General features: G+C 48.4%; 1 protein-coding gene across 1 annotated transcript in view; it reads left to right on the top strand.

The window, feature by feature from the left end:
* The window catches only part of TBC1D22B (TBC1 domain family member 22B), an 80,613-nt gene that overhangs the window by 49,286 nt on the left and 12,808 nt on the right, over window positions 1–18,519 (top strand). Inside the window, exons 9-12 of the mRNA XM_047102423.1 lie at window positions 7,381–7,487; window positions 7,813–7,888; window positions 10,219–10,346; window positions 10,631–10,726. Of these exons, the coding sequence (XP_046958379.1) occupies window positions 7,381–7,487; window positions 7,813–7,888; window positions 10,219–10,346; window positions 10,631–10,726 (407 nt within the window). The remainder of the gene's footprint in view (window positions 1–7,380; window positions 7,488–7,812; window positions 7,889–10,218; window positions 10,347–10,630; window positions 10,727–18,519) is intronic.

Raw genomic sequence — 18,519 nt, 5'->3', positions numbered from 1 at the left:
CACAACAGTGCTGTGTCCCTAACCCCCCCGTCCGTTTCTTCTATAGCACTTCATCATGCTGGTTGTTGTTTGTATTGTCCTCCTGCCCTCTGCCACCAGATTATATGATTCTTTAAGACTAGAGGCTATTTTAAGTATCTTAGATTCCTAGTGCTTTCATTTTGATGTCTGAAATAGGCACTCCATACATGTCTAGGTAAATGAGAGAATGAAGAGTTCACGATTAACTTTGTAAGATATTTAGGAATTAGTATGGCATTGCTAGGATTGGCCGCCAGGGGGCAGTGAATTACAATATTTTGATACTGTACTGAATTAGCCAGAAGTTTTATCTCTTCTAAGAGATGGAGACAGGAGTAGCACTACTCACTCAGCGAATATTCATTGAGCATCTGTACTGTGCCGGGCACTGCTCTGGGCACTAGGGATACAAACATAAGTAAATAAAGTAGAGGAAAAGCACAGTCTTTTACTGCTAGGTATTTATTCAAGGAAAATGAAAGCTTACAGTATCCAAAAGACTGTACAAGAATATTCATAGCAACTATATTCATATAGACAAAAATTGGAAACAACCCAAATATCTGTTAGCAGGAAAATTCAGTGGATTAGTATTTAGCAATAAAAGAATGAACTATCAATAAACACAACAACATGGAAGAAACTGTCCCCAAACCACTGTGTTGAACAAGTCAGATACCAAAAAAGGACACATTGTATCATTCCACGCAAATGGGGTTCAAAAATAATCCATGGCGGTAGAAATCAAAGCAGTGGTTGACTATGGTGGGAGATTGGGAAGAGACTAAGGAAATTTCTGGGGTGCTGGAAATGTTCTCTATTTGGACCGAGATCTTTAAAAAAATTTTTAGTGTTTATTTAATTTTTAGAGAGAGAGAGAGAGAGACTGAGTGTGAGTGGGGGAGGAGCAGAGAGAGAGGGAGGCACAGAATCTGAAGCAGGATCCAGTCTCCAAGCTGTCAGCACAGAGCCCAATGCAGGGCTCAAACCCACAAACTGTGAGATCATGACCTGAGCTGAAGTTGGATGCTTAACTGACTGAGCCATCCAGGTGCCCAAGGACTGAGGCATCTTTTACACAGATGTATACGTGGGTCGAGACAACTGTGCACTTATGTGTCGTTTACTGTAAGTAAATCATACATAAAGATGGGGTGCCTGGGTGGCTCAGTCGGTTAAGCGTCTGACTTCGGCTCAGGTCATGATCTCACAGTTTGTGCGTTCAAGCCCCACATTGGGCTCTGTGCTGGCAGCTCCGAGCCTGGAGCCTGCTTCAGGTTCTGTGTCTCCCTCTCTCTCTGACCCTCCCCTGCTCACACTCTGTCTCTGTCTCTGTCTCTGTCTCTCTCTCTCTCTCTCTCAAAAATGAAAAAAACATTAAAAAAAATTTTTTTTTTTTAAAGAGTCCTATGCTTGGTCGTCTGAGCCACCTAGGTGCCCTGAGGTTGAATTTTTTAGTGCCCACCGTTTTTGGATGCTTTCCTCAAGGTGCCTCCTGGCCCTGTCTTCCTGGATGAAGCAGCCTTGTACATGATAGGCGGTTGAGGAATACTTGAGGCTCTTCCCGGCCACACACACGTATGTGGGTGTAGCCCCACCAGAGTGTTGAGCTGAGCCACCTCCAGCTGACACTTGAGAGCAGTGTGAGCATTTGGTGGGACGTCCAGTGCTGGATTTCCTCTCATGTCGGAGGGAAGTTCTCCAAGGGCAGGTTGTGGCTTATCGCCTCGGGAACCTTGAGACCTAGCCTGCTCTCTCGCGGGCGGTGAGCTGAGTGGCACATGCTTGCTTGCTCGCTCTGTCTGCCTGGCATCTGACCCAGGAATCAGCGAGAAATGGTAACAGAGGAGAGATGGTGACAGCTAACATACTCGAGGCGTTTGAGCCCAGATGAAGAGCCTCAGAGCAGCTGACGTGGGGGGCCCTGGACTCCCCAAGCCTGTTCGCATCCACAGTGTCTTGGGGACATGCTGCCTGTCTCTGTGGGTGATCTTTGGACAGGTCCTAGAAGGCTAGGTGTTTGCTGGACCTGGCCCTTCTTTGGCCCATTAACCCAAATACGTAGTCTGGGTTTATGTAATCTGGGCTCCCACAGCCAGTGCCAAGAGGCTGGGGTAACCCCGAGTCAGTAACGTTTGCTAAGTAAACGTTCTACTTTCCTGTAGAAAGTAGAAAAAATGGGGTGGTATGTTGATTTTTAAAACTAATTTTAACCAGGGTCTCATGATGCACGTGTGCTTGGGCTGCTCCACGCTAAGAAGTGAACAGCCAGAGATCGTGTGTCGTTCCGAGTCAACAGTTACCTTTTAGTCACTGCACCGTCAGGCACAGTGTCAGGAAGGGCTCGCTGGTCAGCTGCTTCCCTGCATCTCTGAGACAGCACGCCGCCTCTCTCACGGTCTGCGGCGTGGTCCTCACGAACCAGAATCGACTCCCTGCGGGTCTCTGCTCTGTCGGAGCCTCAGAAGGAGTCTTCCGTCTGACCTCCTCCTTGCAGGAGACCAATTCTCTTTACCCTCCTTGCTCTGCCAGGTCGTCTGACCCTCCAGGAATTAGCCGGGAGCCCCTCCACCCTCCCCGTACTAGAGTTTGCAGTGACATCCTCACCTTGGCTGCTGCCATCGTGTACCTGCCTGAAAATGCCAGATGAATAGTGTCCAGTAATATGTTTATGTCGCATTTTGAACCACTTAAAAATAATTACGTGCAAGTGACACCTTGAATCCCTTGACACTTTTCTTAAAGTGGTGTTTTTCTGGATGTAGTATTTACGTTCTTATTTTATGAGCTGCTTTAGATGGGTGACCAAAATTTTATTTTTCCCTTTCCTCAGTTTACTTTTGTGTTCAGAAAATATTATGTAAGGTATTCATATGTGTCTAGTTTTAAAACTATAAAGACAGGAATCAGGCAAACCAAAGGCTTTAGGAAGTAGAAAGGCTATCTGCAGTCTGATGCCTTGAATCTTCTCCTGCCCACCAGTCGGGCCGAATCGTTCTGCCCCAACAGATCACAGAATCTAGAAATTGCCCTGCAATCACAGATGGCTCCTGGGAAATGCCTAGAGCGGCAAAGAGACGAGTTACTCTTGTCAGTTTAAGCACAACTAGTTCTTCCCAAAGCTGTCTTTGAGTATTTGAGGCATACACGAGCCTGATGTCGGGCCCAGGACTTGGGGTTCTCAGAAAAATAAACACTCGACTAGAGTCACCACTCAAGTACGTTTTATCAGCTAATAAATGGACATGTTCTCGTCGAGCCCAGAGTGGGCAATTTGATTCTTATCAAGAGCTTTTGGGTTTCCTCTTTTTGGATGCTTTGCCTTTTAAAATAGCCAGAAAATATCCTTCAAATCTCATTGCCTCCAGTCGGAGTCCTGGCTGTTGTACGCTCTGTAATGACAACCAAAGACGCTGCCCCCATTCGAGACTACATTGCTGGCATGGGTTCCCGTTCCAGCTTCAATTATATGTTGAATTTTCTCAAGTGGAATGTTTAATGATCCTCCTGAACAGACTGTTTATGCTGAATGAAGCTCTTCAGAGAGCATTTGGGCCTTCCTTTCTCTGCTGCTTTTTTGCTGGTGCACTCAGCTCACAGTTTTTGACTGAATGTGTGAATTTTATCCTCCCAGCAGGCAGAACACTAGAACAAAACTCTCCTCCCACTCCCTGAAAGGCTGGTGAACTGTCCCACCGTCTGTGAAAACAAAGGTCTGATGCGCAGGCCAGGCACACAGGGAGACAGAGCCCCTGACTCGAGGCCCCCAAAGAGGGCTCAGCATCTTGTCTGTTGGTCCCTCTGCTCCTGGACAGCTAATGGTTTGGAATCGGTTCAGCTCCTGAGAGTGGCATCTTGCCGACTTAAGACCTTACGTTGTTAGATTTTTCCTCCTTTAGACCAAATGGGGGAAACGGAAGGCTTTGAAAATTAGCTAATCTTTAAGGTACATATTGGAGTTAGGTTAGGGGTGGCTGCGAATAACAGAAATCCAAAATAACAGAGGCTCCAAAGAGATGGAAGTTTGCTTGGGCTTCTTTTAATAACGATAATACCAGCTAACATTTACGTCACGCTTCTCGTGCCAGGCACTGTTGTTAGCACATTTCATGTATTAATCCTTGCAGTATCCTGTGACACCGGTAGGGTATTACCACCTTAACAGAGAAGGAATTGAGGCACCAAAGTAAAGTCCTTTCCCAAAGCCACACACCTAGCGAGTGACGGAGCCAGGACTTGAGTCTGGCTCCAGAGTCGGAACTCTCAGCCACGTGCCGTTCAGTCTGACAAAAACGCCACAGGCTGCCAGGGCTGATACGGTAGCTGTGCTCCCCGTTCTCGGGGACCCAGGCTCTTTTCCCCCCATTGCTACTCTGCGGTGGATAGTTCCCACTCCCAGTTACATTTCCACTGTGGTGTTCTGGAATTGCAGAGTGCCCCGGTTGGAGAGGACTCCTCGAATGATCATGGAGTTCTGGATCCTCATTTGGGAAATGCGTGGGAGCGGCAGGAGTGGTTTCGGTCTTGAGCCTTCCTTGCGGGTCTTACGGTTTTCTTCCAGCCCCGTTCTGAAAGGGGGGCTCCTGCCTAGGACAGTTAGTGTGAGCAGCCGCGCTCGGTCCAGGAGGCGGCACTCTCCTCGTCGCTGCTGGGCTGGCCCCGGGGAGCGCGCTGCCTGTACCTGTGGCTCAGAGCACTTCCTGTACAGGGTCAGAGGGGGTCGTCTCTCAGGGCCTTGTCTGTGGTAGCGGGAGTCGGAGCCACCTGCTATCTGTCCCTAGGGGGGTGGACATGTAAAGTGGTGGAAGGCGTGTGGAGCAGCGAGCTGCGGGTACGGGATGGTCTCAGAAATGTAATAGGAAGCAAAAAGAAAGAGGAAGGTTCTGAACTGGGTCTTAGAGCTCAGTATTCTTTAATAGTATGTATATGGCACATAGTAGGTGTTTAAGTTGGTGGGGGGGGATGCTATTTAGAAGGTTGTGTTGTTTTTTTTTTTCATGTGATTTCTCAAGTGGACCTTTATACGTTATCTGAAGTCTTAGTTTCTGCAAGCTTAGTGTTAGTTTACAAAGCCTTTATTCCTTTTTGGTGATAAAAGACAGGTGTAGTCAATTGTAGCCCTTTCTTTTCTAAAATAATGTACGTTTTTTCCCCCGACTGTAAAAATTATGCTTATTGTAGAAATTTTGAGAAGTCGAGTAAAGCTTAAAGAAAATAAAACTCTTTTATCTCTACTACCTAGGGAATAAACACTGTAAACCTCGTGGTATATTTTGTCTTTCCTCTGTGCTTATATAAGCACACATAAATATTGTATGTAGAGTAGTTGAGAGTATACCATAAATAATTTTGTATCTTGCTCTTTTCCCTTAACACTGTGACACACTTTCCTTTGTCGTTACAAATTCTTGATAAGCTTCATCTGAAATAGACTATATTGTACCCACTGTGTGCCAGGCCCGATAGTTAGCACTTTACATGTATTAACTGTGGCTGTACTTGGAGTTGAGCTTGTAGGTTGTTTCCAGGGTTATAGCTTTTCCTTTTTTCTTTAAAAAAATTTTTTTTAATGTTTATTTTTGAAAGGGAGAGAGACAGCGCACGAGTGGGAGAGGGGCAGAAAGAGCGGGAGACGCGGAATTCGAAGCGGTCTCCAGGCTCTGAACTGTCGGCACAGAGCCCGACTCAGGGCTCGAACTCCCGAACTGTGAGATCGTGACCTGAGCCAAAGTCGGATGCTCAACTGACTGAACCACCCAGGTGCCCCAGGATTATAGCTTTTCTAACAAAGCACCCTAACCCCCTCAAAAGGGTTTTTACGGTCTTTGATGTCCATTAAAAAATGCTGTTTATACAGAATGAAAATCTGAAAATTGTTACATGTTGTCCCAAGGGGGGTTAGTTGTAGGTCGTAGTAATAATTCTCATAAATGAAAGGGCCGGATTCTGAATATATGTTGTCAGATGCCTGTGTCTTTGGGACTGCAGTGAACATCCTGTTTTCAAAATAAGGCTGTGGGTCTAAGGAGAAAAGCCGCCTTTGGCACAGAACTCCAGCCTGAACATTTGCACGTGTGGCCTCTGCCAGGCATGCTGGGGCCTGTGGGTTGAGGTGGCCTGTCATGTTGGCAAGCAGAGCCTTCTTAGTACTCCCACCTCTGTGGCAGGAAGGACACATCCCATGGCCTTTTCCTTCTTCAGGTTTCTAGAGCACTTCTGATGTTCTCCCCACTTGGATCTCAGAGACAGGCTAGTTCTCACTACTATTACTTAGTGTGGGGTTTCCACGAGAAGCTAAAAGAGGTCTCTAAAAGAGGTCCCTGGGTGCCTGGGTGGTTCAGTCGGTTAAGTGTTCAACTTCAGCTCAGGTCATGATCTCATGGTTCCTGAGTTAGAGTCCCACATCTGTGCTGACAGCACAGAGCCTGCTTCAGATTCTCTGTCCCCTTCTCTTTCTGCCCCTCCCCCACTTGCATGCACACATGCACTCACGCTCTCTCAAAAAGAAAAACAAAAACATTTAAAAAAATAGAATAAATAAAAGAGGTCCTGTGGCTAAAGAAGCCTGGGAAGTCCTGGATAAAAAAGGTTAAATAGATTTACTTAATGCAAAATTTGTTATAATTTCTCAAATCCATTTGTTCGCTATGATCTTTGTGAATCTCCAAGATGAGACTGCCATTTCTCAACCGTACTTGTCTACGGAACGCCCTTCTTCTGGAGTACCCTATAGGTTTGATGTTTTACGGAACCCAGCTTAGGTACTACCAGCCTGGTGAAATTGAGTCCCAGAAGCCCCGTCAGGCTTGAGCCATCTGCCTTCACACCCTCATCTTCATTTCTGAGTGGTCTCAGCAGTGGGTCTGTCAGAATATGGAGATTCTGTCTTTAAAATGAACTGTGGGGGGGCCAAAGGAAAAAAAAAATGAACCACAGGGTCCATCTGATCCCACCTTTCTCAGTCCATGCAGGTGTGCGTATGCTAGACAGGTCACTGAATTTCTGAAATCAAGAATTTTTCCAGACCACCTCCAAGGGTCTGGGTATGTAGCTCACTGAGCATGAGGCCTGAAATATCTTTTCCTAAAGCCGAATGAACAAATACAGCCGAGAAAGATATGTTGGACCCGGTAGAACCAATGTGAGAAGTGGCCTGTTCAGTGTTGTAACGAGATCCTCAAGAGCTCTCCTGGGACCCGCTTGCCCACCTGACCAGGGGAGGAGGACAGGCCCTTACTCCTCGCATCCCTTTAGCCTGGCTGGCCCCTGGCCTGAAGGACCCTGTAGAAGATCCCAGTCTCTAGCTTTCTCCATGTTTTAGAGAAGACCTCTGGACTTTCTTCACCTTTTGTTTTACAGAAGAGGACGTGGAGAACTTTGACGTGACCAATTTGTCTCAGGACGTGCTTCGAAGCATTGAAGCCGACAGCTTTTGGTGCATGAGCAAGCTGTTAGATGGGATCCAGGTGAGCCGGCTCTGCCCATGCGGGCTGCCCGGGTCCAGGGACTCCTTGCAGGCCTTTGAGCTCCTTACTGCTCTTCAGCGTCAGCCAGGAGCGCCCCCCCCCCCCCCCCCGCCACCGCCCAGCACGGCTCTTCCTCGTTCCTCCACAGCGTAGGGCTCCATCAGGATTTGCCCACCCTCTGCTGTTCTGTAGATTCCTTTGTTCTCCAGAACCCGGGCACCAGCTGTGGAAAACAGCTTGTGCTTTTAAACGTGTTTCAGTGAACTCGAGAGCGGTAGCACGACTTTGGAGTCCCTGTTCATCCCGGGCTCTGTGTCATTTGCAGGATAACTACACCTTTGCACAACCAGGGATCCAGAAGAAGGTCAAGGCGCTGGAAGAGCTCGTCAGCCGGATTGATGGTAGGTTGGAAGAAGAGGGATTCTCTGGTAGCAGCACGGTATGGTTCCGACACAGCCAGTTGTGCTGGTGGGGGCCTCTCCTCTGCCCGCTTCTTTGCCACCACCCTCTCCAGTTCCGTCCGGGCTGTTGGCGCGAGCGCATCCTTCCACACGTCGGCAGGAAGGGGAGGCGAGAGGTCTGCGGGCCCCTCGAGTTCTTTTTTCCCCTTTGTTTTTTGTCACCAAGTTCTGTCCATTCTCTTTAGCATCTCTCTTCACATTCACCCTTTTTTTTTCTTTTTTCCAACCCTTCCTCCCTTTTTCTTCTTTTCAAATTTGCCCTTTCTTCTCCATTTCCCTGGCCACAGCTCTCATCCAGCCATGCCTGGATTTCTGCAGCTTCCTCCTACAAGGACTTGTCTCCTCTGTACTCTTTCCTCTTCTAAACCTTCTGTGATACAACTGCATCTTTCCAGAGCACCATCCTGGTTCCGTCCCTCTCCTGCTCTGAAGCCTCCTGTGGCTCTCCCTTGCTTCTAGCGTCAAGCTGTACTCTGACCTTGTCCTTCAGGTGGTGATGTCATTCAGAACTCCTGGGCTTGACGCAGAGTCCTCTAGTCTGGCTGATATCCGGCAGGCCTTTCCACAGCTCTCTGCGACTAGTTTGGGCTGGGGTGGGGGTGGGGGCTGGCGGGGGCAAGAAGTGAGACATGACTCTTCCTGGCACAGAAGGTCTCTGAGGGGCGAGAGCCCTCCAGTAATTCCTTGGCTCTGGCTTGGAATCATGGAATGTTAGAACTAAAAGGCAAGCTGGGAAGCCCTGCTCTTGACTGATGAGGAAACTGAGGCCCAGAAAGAGAAAGTCAGAATTAAGTTTCATAAAGATAGCCTAGAACCTCACAGCAAGGTCTTCTGTTAAGTGGGCTCCGTAGCACCATTTACATTGTAGAGCTTTTTTAGGACTCTACCAGACACGACACAACTAATAAACCTCATTTCCTGGCTTTCTGTGTGGATTTTGTGCCTCATCAAGGCATCGCCTTTCACCCCGCCCCCATACAAAAACCGCGTATCTTTCTCTCTCCTTCCCCAGCTTCTCTCTTCTTGAAAACCTTCCCTGGTTTGTGCCACTCACTCCAGCTTCCTTTCGTGACAAGATTTCCGTCTTCCTGTCTTGTTTGCTGATTTACGGTTGTTTCCGACACATCGTCCGGAGGCGGTTTTTCCCCCTTCTCGCCCTGACCTAGCCGTGAGCTTCAGCGTGGGCTCGGAGGGCAGAGGGCTGTGGTTTCTGCCACCGTCTGCCCTCTCCTTGTTTTTTCTGCCCTCGCGAATACCTGATAAGTAAAGGCATAGTACTTTAGGATATTGGATTGGTAAATGTATATATCTTTATTGTTTCATTGAATCATAGAAGTAATAGACATTATAAAAATTAAGACAATTCAGAGAAGCACAAAATGAAAAGTAAACATCCTCCCCCCTTCTTAAATCCTATTCCCCAGAAATAACTATTGTTATTATTCTTTCAAAAAGTGTATGTCTTACGTATTTACCACATGCCAGGTGCTGCTGTGAGCACTTTTGTTTTCTCATTTTCTCCTCCCCCGAATCTTCTGAGGTACGAATAATTATTTGCATTTTCTAGATTAGGAAACTGAGGAGGATAATAATTTTTTTTTTTTTTTAATGCTGTTAAGCACTATTTAAAGGGCTGTCATGTAGAACAGGGATCAGGTTTGTTTGGGGTTGTTCCAGAACACCACACAAACACCAAGGGTGGGAGTCAGGAAGGAGCTAGTTTCTGTTGAATACAGCGAAGCACTTTCTGGCGAATCACTTAATACATCAGTGGGAGAGGCTGCCCTTGATGGAGTCAGTGAACCTCTTTCTCTGGCAGTGTTTAAGTCCCTGCTGGCTGCCATCTGTCAGGGATGCTGAGGAGGAAGTCCTCACTGGCAGGAGGATGGCCAAGGTGACCCCCATGGTTCTGTTCCATTCTGCCTCCTCCTCTGAAGAGTAATGGGGTCAAGCAGCCAAGTGAACCTCACGTCTGCCGCTTTATGGGCAGAGGAGCCCTGTGAAGGAGGAAAGGTACCCAGAGCGTCACCATGGGTGTTAAAATAGTTTTGCCGAGTGTGGGACTGGGTTACCCATGTGGTGTGGCTGTGAGATGGCAGAATCCAACATAAAGGACAGTCGGATGCCAGTTCGGCCCTTCTGTGCCTGTATTCCCCAGGAGAAGGGGGGAGAAGGAGATGGAAACTGCCTTTTTGGCTCATGCGACCCTTTCAGGGTCCAGTCAGTCCCCTAGGTTGTGGTCTTGGGGCCAATGACACTTTCTGTTTCAGAGCAGGTACATAATCACTTCAGGAGGTACGAGGTCGAATACCTACAGTTTGCCTTTCGTTGGATGAACAACCTGCTCATGCGGGAGCTTCCCCTTCGCTGCACCATCCGCCTATGGGACACATACCAGGTATGAGGGGACCCCTGCCCTCTCCATGCCAGGCTGTCCCTGAGGCCCCCAGCTCCCTGCCCTGGTGGAGAGTAGCTGCTCAGAATCCCCTACCTCCTTTCTATTTCTGTGTCTGCCTTGGCCTCATGGGCAGGGCCTCTACAGAGTCTGTTCAGGCCTCTGTGTGCCCAGCTGTGAAAGGAGTGCCTTGCTGTGCTCCTCCCTTGCAGGAGGACCGGGACCGAGAGGACTAGAGCCGGCTCCTTGTCAGGGCCTGGAGACCTAACTGTTCTTTCCCTTCCCAGTCTGAACCGGAAGGGTTCTCCCACTTTCATCTCTACGTGTGTGCAGCCTTCTTGATCAAGTGGAGAAAAGAGATCTTGGATGAGGAGGACTTTCAGGTGAGTGGCCAAGAGCTTAGCCTGGGCTGGGATGAGCATCAGAGCGGGAGCCATTCCGTTAGTGGGGCTGCGCAGGGAGAAGGTGCAATGGCGGGCACCTGGCCGAGAGGAGGAAAGGAGACAGGGTGCTCAGAAGGCCGATGGGCCAAGTCAGTGAGCCCCAGAGTTCTTCAGTACGAAAAGGGTTTTAGGGCGCCTGGATGGCTCAGTCAGTTAAGCATCTGACTCTTGATCTCAGCTCAGGTCATGATCTCACGGTCCATGGGATCAAGCCTGGAGTTGGGCTCTGTACTGGCGGCACCAAGCCTGCTTGGGATTTTCTCTCTCTCTCTCTCAAAATAAATAAATAAATAAGCTTAAAAAATATATATGTATACGTATACATGTATGTATATACATATGTGTGTGTGTGTATATATATATATATATTTTTTTTTAATAGGTATTAGTGCTAGAAAGGTTGCAGAGCAGCTAGGCAGGCCTAAGAGATGTCTCATTCATTCATTGACAAGCATTTGCTGAATGCCTGCCATGTGCTAGGCACTGGTGAAGGCATAGGATATACTGGAAAGCAAAATAGACAGATCCCTGTTCCCATAGAGCTTACATGCTGGTTGGGAAGAGACTTAACAATAAACAAGAGCGTAGGAAATTTTATTTTAAGTAGAGCAGGATAAAGGGATTATTAGGTGGTAGGGAAGAGATAGTTTACAATTTCAAATACAATAGGATAGGCTCACTGAGAAGGAGATGTTTGAGCAAAGGCTCAGGGAAGGTGAGAGAGTGAGTCATGGACATCTGGGGGACGAGTGTCCAAGCAGAGGGGACAGTGGGGTTCCCTGGGCTACTTAAGGAATCATGGTGGTGGCCTGGAACAGAGTGGTCCAGGGGAAGAGTAGGAAGAGGTGAGGCCAGAGAAGTCACAAGGGACCTGGATCACAGAGGACTTTGTAGCCACCGTAAGCTTTGGCTTTTACTCTGAGTGGAAGGGGAGCCATAAGAGGGTCGTAAGCAGAGGAGGGCCGTGATCTGACTTACATTTTCAAAGGATCGCTCTGGCTTCTGTGTAGACCGTAGGTGTGGACGAAGGTGGGGGCAGGGAGACTGCCCAGCAGGCTGTTGGAGTCCTCCAGGTGAGACACGAGGATGGCTTGGACCTGGATGGTGGCAGTGGAGGTGTGACAAGTGGGCAGATCTTGCTTATATTTTGTGAATAGAGCCAACAGGATCTCCTGATGTGTCGAGTGTAGAGTAGGACAGAGAGGGATGAGTCAGGATGACTCAGTTTATGAGAAGGGTCTAGGAGGAACAGGCTTATGGAGGAATTTCAGGAGTTCAGTTTTGGGCATGCCAAATCGGAAGTGCTTTTAGACACCCAAATGGAGATCTGGAGTAGGCAAATAAATCTTAGGAGTCTGGAGCTGGAGAAGGAGAGAGCTTGGACACACGTTGAGGAGCCTTTGGCTAGATGGTCCTTAAAACCAGGACAGTAGATGAGGAGTGAGTGTGGACGGAGGAGGGAAGAGCCCCGGGCCTGAGCCCTGGCACACCTTCCCGAGGAGGCTGGTGGGGAGAGGTGGACAGAGCAAAGGAGGCAGAGGGGACGGCCGGGGAGAGTGAGGCGTCTGGGAAGCCTTGGCTGGGGAACGTGAAGAAGACTGGAGGGCACACGTTGGGTGGTGGAAAGCCAGGCAGCTGCTCCAGGAGGCCCAGGAAAGGGGGAATGGGGAATTAGGGGTCGAGGGGACAGATTGCGAGGCTCTGCAGTCCGCAGACACAGAGGCCTGGAGGTTGTTCGGTGGTCGTTATCTCTGGGGGGCAGCGATGGGCTTTTCTTTTTCTGCTTTGCACATTTCTGGACTAAGCAGTTTCCTTTCTCTTTCTTTCTCCCTTTCTTTGTTAATGGGCATAAAGCTCTTTTAAAAGCAGGGGTGGCGAGGGGCGCCTGGGTGGCGCAGTCGGTTAAGCGTCCGACTTCAGCCAGGTCACGATCTCGCGGTCCGTGAGTTCGAGCCCCGCGTCAGGCTCTGGGCTGATGGCTCGGAGCCTGGAGCCTGTTTCCGATTCTGTGTCTCCCTCTCTCTCTGCCCCTCCCCCGTTCATGCTCTGTCTCTCTCTGTCCCCAAAAAAATAAATAAACGTTGAAAAAAAAAATTAAAAAAAAAAATAAAATAAAAGCAGGGGTGGCGGGGTGGGGGGGAAGCCAAAGAAGGTTGAATGTTCTTCTGAGTTCTAACTAATAACGTAGGTGTTCTCAAGAGCAGCAACATCTCTCTGTGACCCCTGGGCTGGACCTCTCCGTAATTGGTGTTAGGTGGTTAAAGAACAGAAGTCTCTTTAGCAGATAGACGGAAAGACGGGACCCAGCCTGCCCAAGTAAGGGCTTTGGAAGGAAAAGGAGAGAGTGGGCTTCTGTGAGCAGATGCTGGCTGTGGTGCCGAGAGGCTGCGGCAGCTGACCGCGAGCCACGGCTTCTGCCAACGAGCGGCATATGCGACGTCCTAGGATGAATGAGCACAAGGGGGCCGGATTGGCCGCGTGCTGGGGTGAGCTATCAATTCTGATAATGTGGTTGAGGTGGAGCAGGACATCAAGAGCACGAGGTCTAATTTAGTTATCATGAGCCAGGCTCAGTGGGCCTTGTCATATGTGATAAAAGTGCTTCCCAGATTAGCTCTGAGAGGTGGAGGTGATTCCTGGAATGGCTTTCAGCAATTCACAATCCTGGCAGAACATAGGGCCATAATAGTCTGTGACTTTAAAACTAGAGATGTTCTTCTTTACCGGGTTGCATATTCGATTATCTGGTGGATTTGAGGTCTTTCTTCAGTAACCCACAGAATGACAATGAGGATTTGTGTCTGTTGCTGTATTAACACCTCGATGAGACTACTCGAGGACTGTCACCTCTCTCTTATAGACAAAGTAGAATGGGCAATTAAAGTGGACAGTCCTCAAAGTTCCTCCCAGCCCCACTGTTCCATAATTTTATGGCCAAGAAGAGAAAACCTGTGCCCAGCTGTGTTAAGATCGATGGGCAGGGTCCCTTAGGAGACAGAAGCGTGGTGCAGGTGCGAGAGCGTTGTGCGAGATTGTGAGCTACTGGCCCGTGACATGTGCAGAGAAAGAAGGCATGCGCAGCCTGACTGCTGAAGGGCCACCTGTGGTTAAGTCGCTGCAAAGGAAGCTCTGTAAATGAACACAGGTACCCCAGAAAGCCACACTGGCCCAGCCTGGATGAGAGAAGTTTGAGGGCTGAACAGCTGCAGCGACTCAAAGAAAAATTAGGCGAAGCCACTGCAGAAATAAAAGAGAGTTGTGGTGGTTTCAGCAGACCGGCCATTGGTCACCCTTAGTGACAGGGAAGAAGAGCCCCCGGTTAGGGGAGCCAGTGGAGGGGCATCAGGGGGAAGCAGAGACCCTCCTTCGAAAGTTGGGGACTATGTAGAATAGTGCAGTGGTAAAGCCACGGTCTGTGGAGCCAGACTGCCCGGGGTCAGATCCGAGCTCTGCTACCTTTCTAGGTGTGCAGCCAGAAGCAAGTAACTTGGTTCTGTAGGCCTCGGTTTTCTTGCCTGTAAAATGGGGGTGAGTACCTACCTCCAGGGCTACCGTGAGGATTAAATCGTTAATATGTGTGAAGCAGTTAGAATGGTATACATGGCCTACGACCTCAGAACAGGGTGCTTATTATCATTAATATTGTTTCCTGAAATGTACTCCCGAATGTCTGAGAAGCAGTGAAGACAAAGCTTTAGGAACCCAAGTCTCTAAGTGGTGTGTAACTTACTAGAGTAAACCATGATAGGCTAATCGTGGGCGAAGCTGCCAAGCTAGATGGGCAAACAGGACTGGAGAGGGGGTGTCAAAGTTTGCAGGGGTAGGGGCGCCTGGGTGGCTCAGTCGGTTGGGCGTCCGACTTCAGCTCAGGTCACGATCTCGCGGTCCGCAAGTTCGAGCCCCGCGTCTGGCTCTGGGCTGATGGCTCAGAGCCTGGAGCCTGCTTCCGATTCTGTGTTTCCCTCTCTCTCTGCCCCTCCCCCATTCATGCTGTGTCTCTGTCTCAAAAATGAATAAACGTTAAAAAAAATTTTTTTTTTTTTTAAAAAAAGTTTGCATGGGTAAAAGGCAGTGTCCCAGCTGTGGCAGAAGCCCCCAGAAGGAAGGGCGCCTGCTTCTCCTTGGCTGAGCAGATATCTGGGCTCATACTGCCTGGGAGAGGGGCCCCAGAACTGACAACAGGAGGATCACTTGAAGATGTTTCCTTCCTGAGGCCTCTGAGCAAGGGAACCTGAGGCAGTGTGTGCACAGGTGCTGCAGGGACAGAGTGGCCCGTCCTGTGAGCCATGGGCCACTTGAAGTGAGAGCTTCTAATAGTGCTGGGCCAAGGCTCTGCCCTGGTCTGAGGGGCCCTCGGCAATTCTGGCCCTCAGCCTGGCCTGGTGTAGTGGAATAATGATGATTATATTAGGGTGAAGTTTACAACATTGTTTTCATAGGTCCAAATGTCAGATATTGGCAGTTTCATAAGGTTCGACCTAATAATAACTAATTCTTAGCACTTTTAATGTAGCAGGCACTAATCTAAATGCTTATTTGTGTTGGGGCGCCTGGGTGGCTCAGTCAGTTAAGTGTCTGACTTTAGCTCAAGTCATGATCTCACAGTTCATGAGTTTGAGCCCCAAATCAGGCTCAGTGCTGATGGTGCAGAGCCTGCTTGGGATATTCATTCTCTCTCTCTCTCTCTCTCTCTTCCCCCTCTCCGCGCCCCCCACCCCTTCCCTGTGCAGGCTCACTCTGTCTCTCTCTCTCTCTCTCAAAATAAATATATAAACTTTAAAAAATAAATTAAAAAAAAATCTTAAATAATAAACAAATAAATGCTTATTTGTGTTTAATTCATTTAATCCTTGCAATAGTCCCACAGAGTAGCTCATAATAACTACCCCCATTTTACAAATGAGCAAACTGAGTCACAGCGAGATTAAGTAACTGGCTCAAGGTCACCCAGGGAGTTAGACACCCAGCATCGTGCCCCACACATGGATTGTGCTCTGTTGCCTCTACCTTGGGGCCTGGCCAGACACCTCCTGGGGCATTTGAGCTGAATTCACATAGCAGTACTCCAGGATCCCGGGCAAGAATCTTCGTCCTCCCCCTCCTCCCCCTTTCCCCTCCTCCTTCCAGGGCTTCCTCTGCCCTCTACCACCCCTCACCTTTCATTGATAATTGCTCACAGGCTTTCTTCTCGTGAAGTAAATGTTTAACAAAAGATTGGTTGTTTTAAAACTGAGAAAGAAGTCCTCTAAGGTCCTCCTTTTGGTCTATTCTGGCTCCTGGGTTTTTCTCCTTCCACTGCCAGAAGGGCCTTCAGCCTCCTCGTTCCTTTCCATGCCCTCCTTCCCAGGAGGAAACTAAGGCACTTGCCTCTGTGGGAAAGTGGAGTCCGAAAGACCACCACACCTGGAGGCAACAGGGAGTTCTGGGCACTTGTACACGTTGCTGGAGCCCGGTTGACGGGTGCGGGGGTCTGGGCCTCTGTCTGGGAAGTCCTGGAGCTCCGCCCACGCCCTGAGAGAGCCCCCAGGCTTAGGAGCCACTGGCGCTCTAGGGGCTGAATGTCAGACTCTGGAGGGGCTGGGGAGCAGGGACTCCACTCAAACCAGGTTTTTAAAAAAGTATCCTCTCTCTTTTACTTTGCAATAATTTTTATACTTACAAAATGTTGCAGAAATAGTAGAGTTCCCAAATAGCCTACCCATATCCGCTTAATGTTTACATCTTATATTCCGTACTGTGATTAACCAACCAGGACGTTCAGGTTGATGAAATATTAGCAATCTACAGACTTTATTTGAATTTGACCAGTCTTCCCATTAATGTCCTTTTCTGGATGAGGATCCAATTCAGGATCCTAATCTGGGACAATTCCTCAGTCTTTGTCTTCCAGGACAAAATTTTCAAAACTCTTGGAGAGTACGGATTCGTTATTTTGTAGACTGTCCTTTAACTTGGGGTTGTCTAATGTTTTCTTATGACGAAACTGAGGGTCATGCCTTTTGGGGAAGAAACCACAGAGGTGATGTCTGTATGAGGAGGTAGCTGGTGTTGGCAGGTCTCATTCCTGCCGCCTTCAATCGCTTGACTCAGGGGGGTCTCCTGAGTCTCTCCCCTGTGAAGTTACTATTTTCCCTTTGGTAATTGGTAAGTATCTTTTGTAGAGACAGTCTGAGACTATGCAACTCTGATGTTTCTCATCATTCTTTCGCCCACTTTTTAACATTCATGAATGGCTCTTGCCTGTAACAGTCATTACTGTGATGTTTGCCTAATTGTGATTTTCTATTTTCACTGCTTCTGTATTTATTAATTGCTATTCTAACCTAAGGGAGAGCTGTCCCTTCTCTCCCATTTATGTATTCATGTATCTATTTATATCAGTATAGATTCACAGGTATTTATTTCATGGGCTATCTGACATTGCCCATTTTATTTGGGCAATTATTTTGCTGTTCAGGTTGTCCCAGCTTTGGCCCTTGGGTTCTCCTTCAAGTTGTCTCCTATGTCTTTTTGATCCCATCATGTTTACCTTTTTAAAAAATGTTTGTTTGTTTGTTTGTTTTGAGAGAGCACGAGCCAGAGAGGGGCAGGGGACAAAGAGAGAGAGAGGGAGAGAGAGAGAGAGTGAGGGAGAGAAAATTTGAGCAGAGGAGGAACAGAGAGAGAGGGAGAGAGAGAGAATCCCAAGCAGGCTCTGAGCTGTCAGCACAGAGCCCAACACAGGGCTGAAACTCATGAACCGTGAGATCATGACCTGAGCCGAAATTGAGAGTTGGAGGCTTAACTGACAGAGCTACCCAGGCACCCCTGATCCCATCATTTTTAAAGCACTTCCTTACTTTCTGGTGCCATGAGATGCTCCCAGCTTATATTTTCTTTGCCTTACCTTGGAATCAACCATTCTCCAAGGAGCCCTGCTTAAGCCAGTTTTTTGCCACTAAAAAATATTCAGAAGTATCATGATAACTTTGGAAATAAGATTGTAAGGAAAGCATTTATGTGAAGTTCAAACTTCTGATGTCAGGTCACTGGTTGTAGACGCAGAATTGACTGAGAAGGAACATGAATCTTCTGGGTGGTGGTTACATATGTAAATATTGTGCAGCGGTACACTTAAGATTTGCGTAGTTACTGTGTACAAGTTATGCCTCACTGAAAAAAACAAAAAAGATTGACAACAGAGTGCATGATAGGACAAGAGCACATGGTTCAGTTTGCTGCAAGGTCACCATTGAAAGGTGAAAGTGCAATAACACTAAATACAACTAAATACAACCAATACACTAAAATCTCCATACTAAGTAGACAGTTGACTGTGTAAAAATCACCCAAAACAAAATGGGTAAATGAGTCCTTTCTCACATAGGAATCTTGGTATTGAGTGAGGATCTTGATGTTATTTGCATCGTGGGGGCTAGAAGGGCAAAGGGTGACCCTAGGATTCAGGGCTGCTGGCTGGCTGTAGGGGTAGTGGCCGTGCTAGAGGCTGTGTGATGCCGACCGAGGGTGTTGGGGATGGGAGCAGTGATGGTGGGAAACTGTGGCAAAGGGGAAGCTTCAGTGGTGGTCAGAGAGAGCGAGATCTGCCTTGGATGTGAGCGCCCTAATCAGAACCGGCAGGTCTCCTATGTGGCTGTGCACCTGCTGAGGGAGGGATTGGGGCTTCTCTCCCCAGCCGTGAGCCTAGAGAGAGTTCTGTCTGCCCAAGAGTTCTGTCTGCCTGTCCGCATCTC

This window comes from Lynx rufus, unplaced genomic scaffold (genome assembly GCF_022079265.1).
Source record: "Lynx rufus isolate CCGP_SWC_20201006 ecotype Redwood Valley unplaced genomic scaffold, mLynRuf1.p SCAF_6, whole genome shotgun sequence".
Taxonomy (NCBI): domain Eukaryota; kingdom Metazoa; phylum Chordata; class Mammalia; order Carnivora; family Felidae; genus Lynx; species Lynx rufus.
The sequence above is the reverse complement of the archived record's forward strand: the minus strand, read 5'-3'. Positions and strand labels throughout refer to the sequence as shown.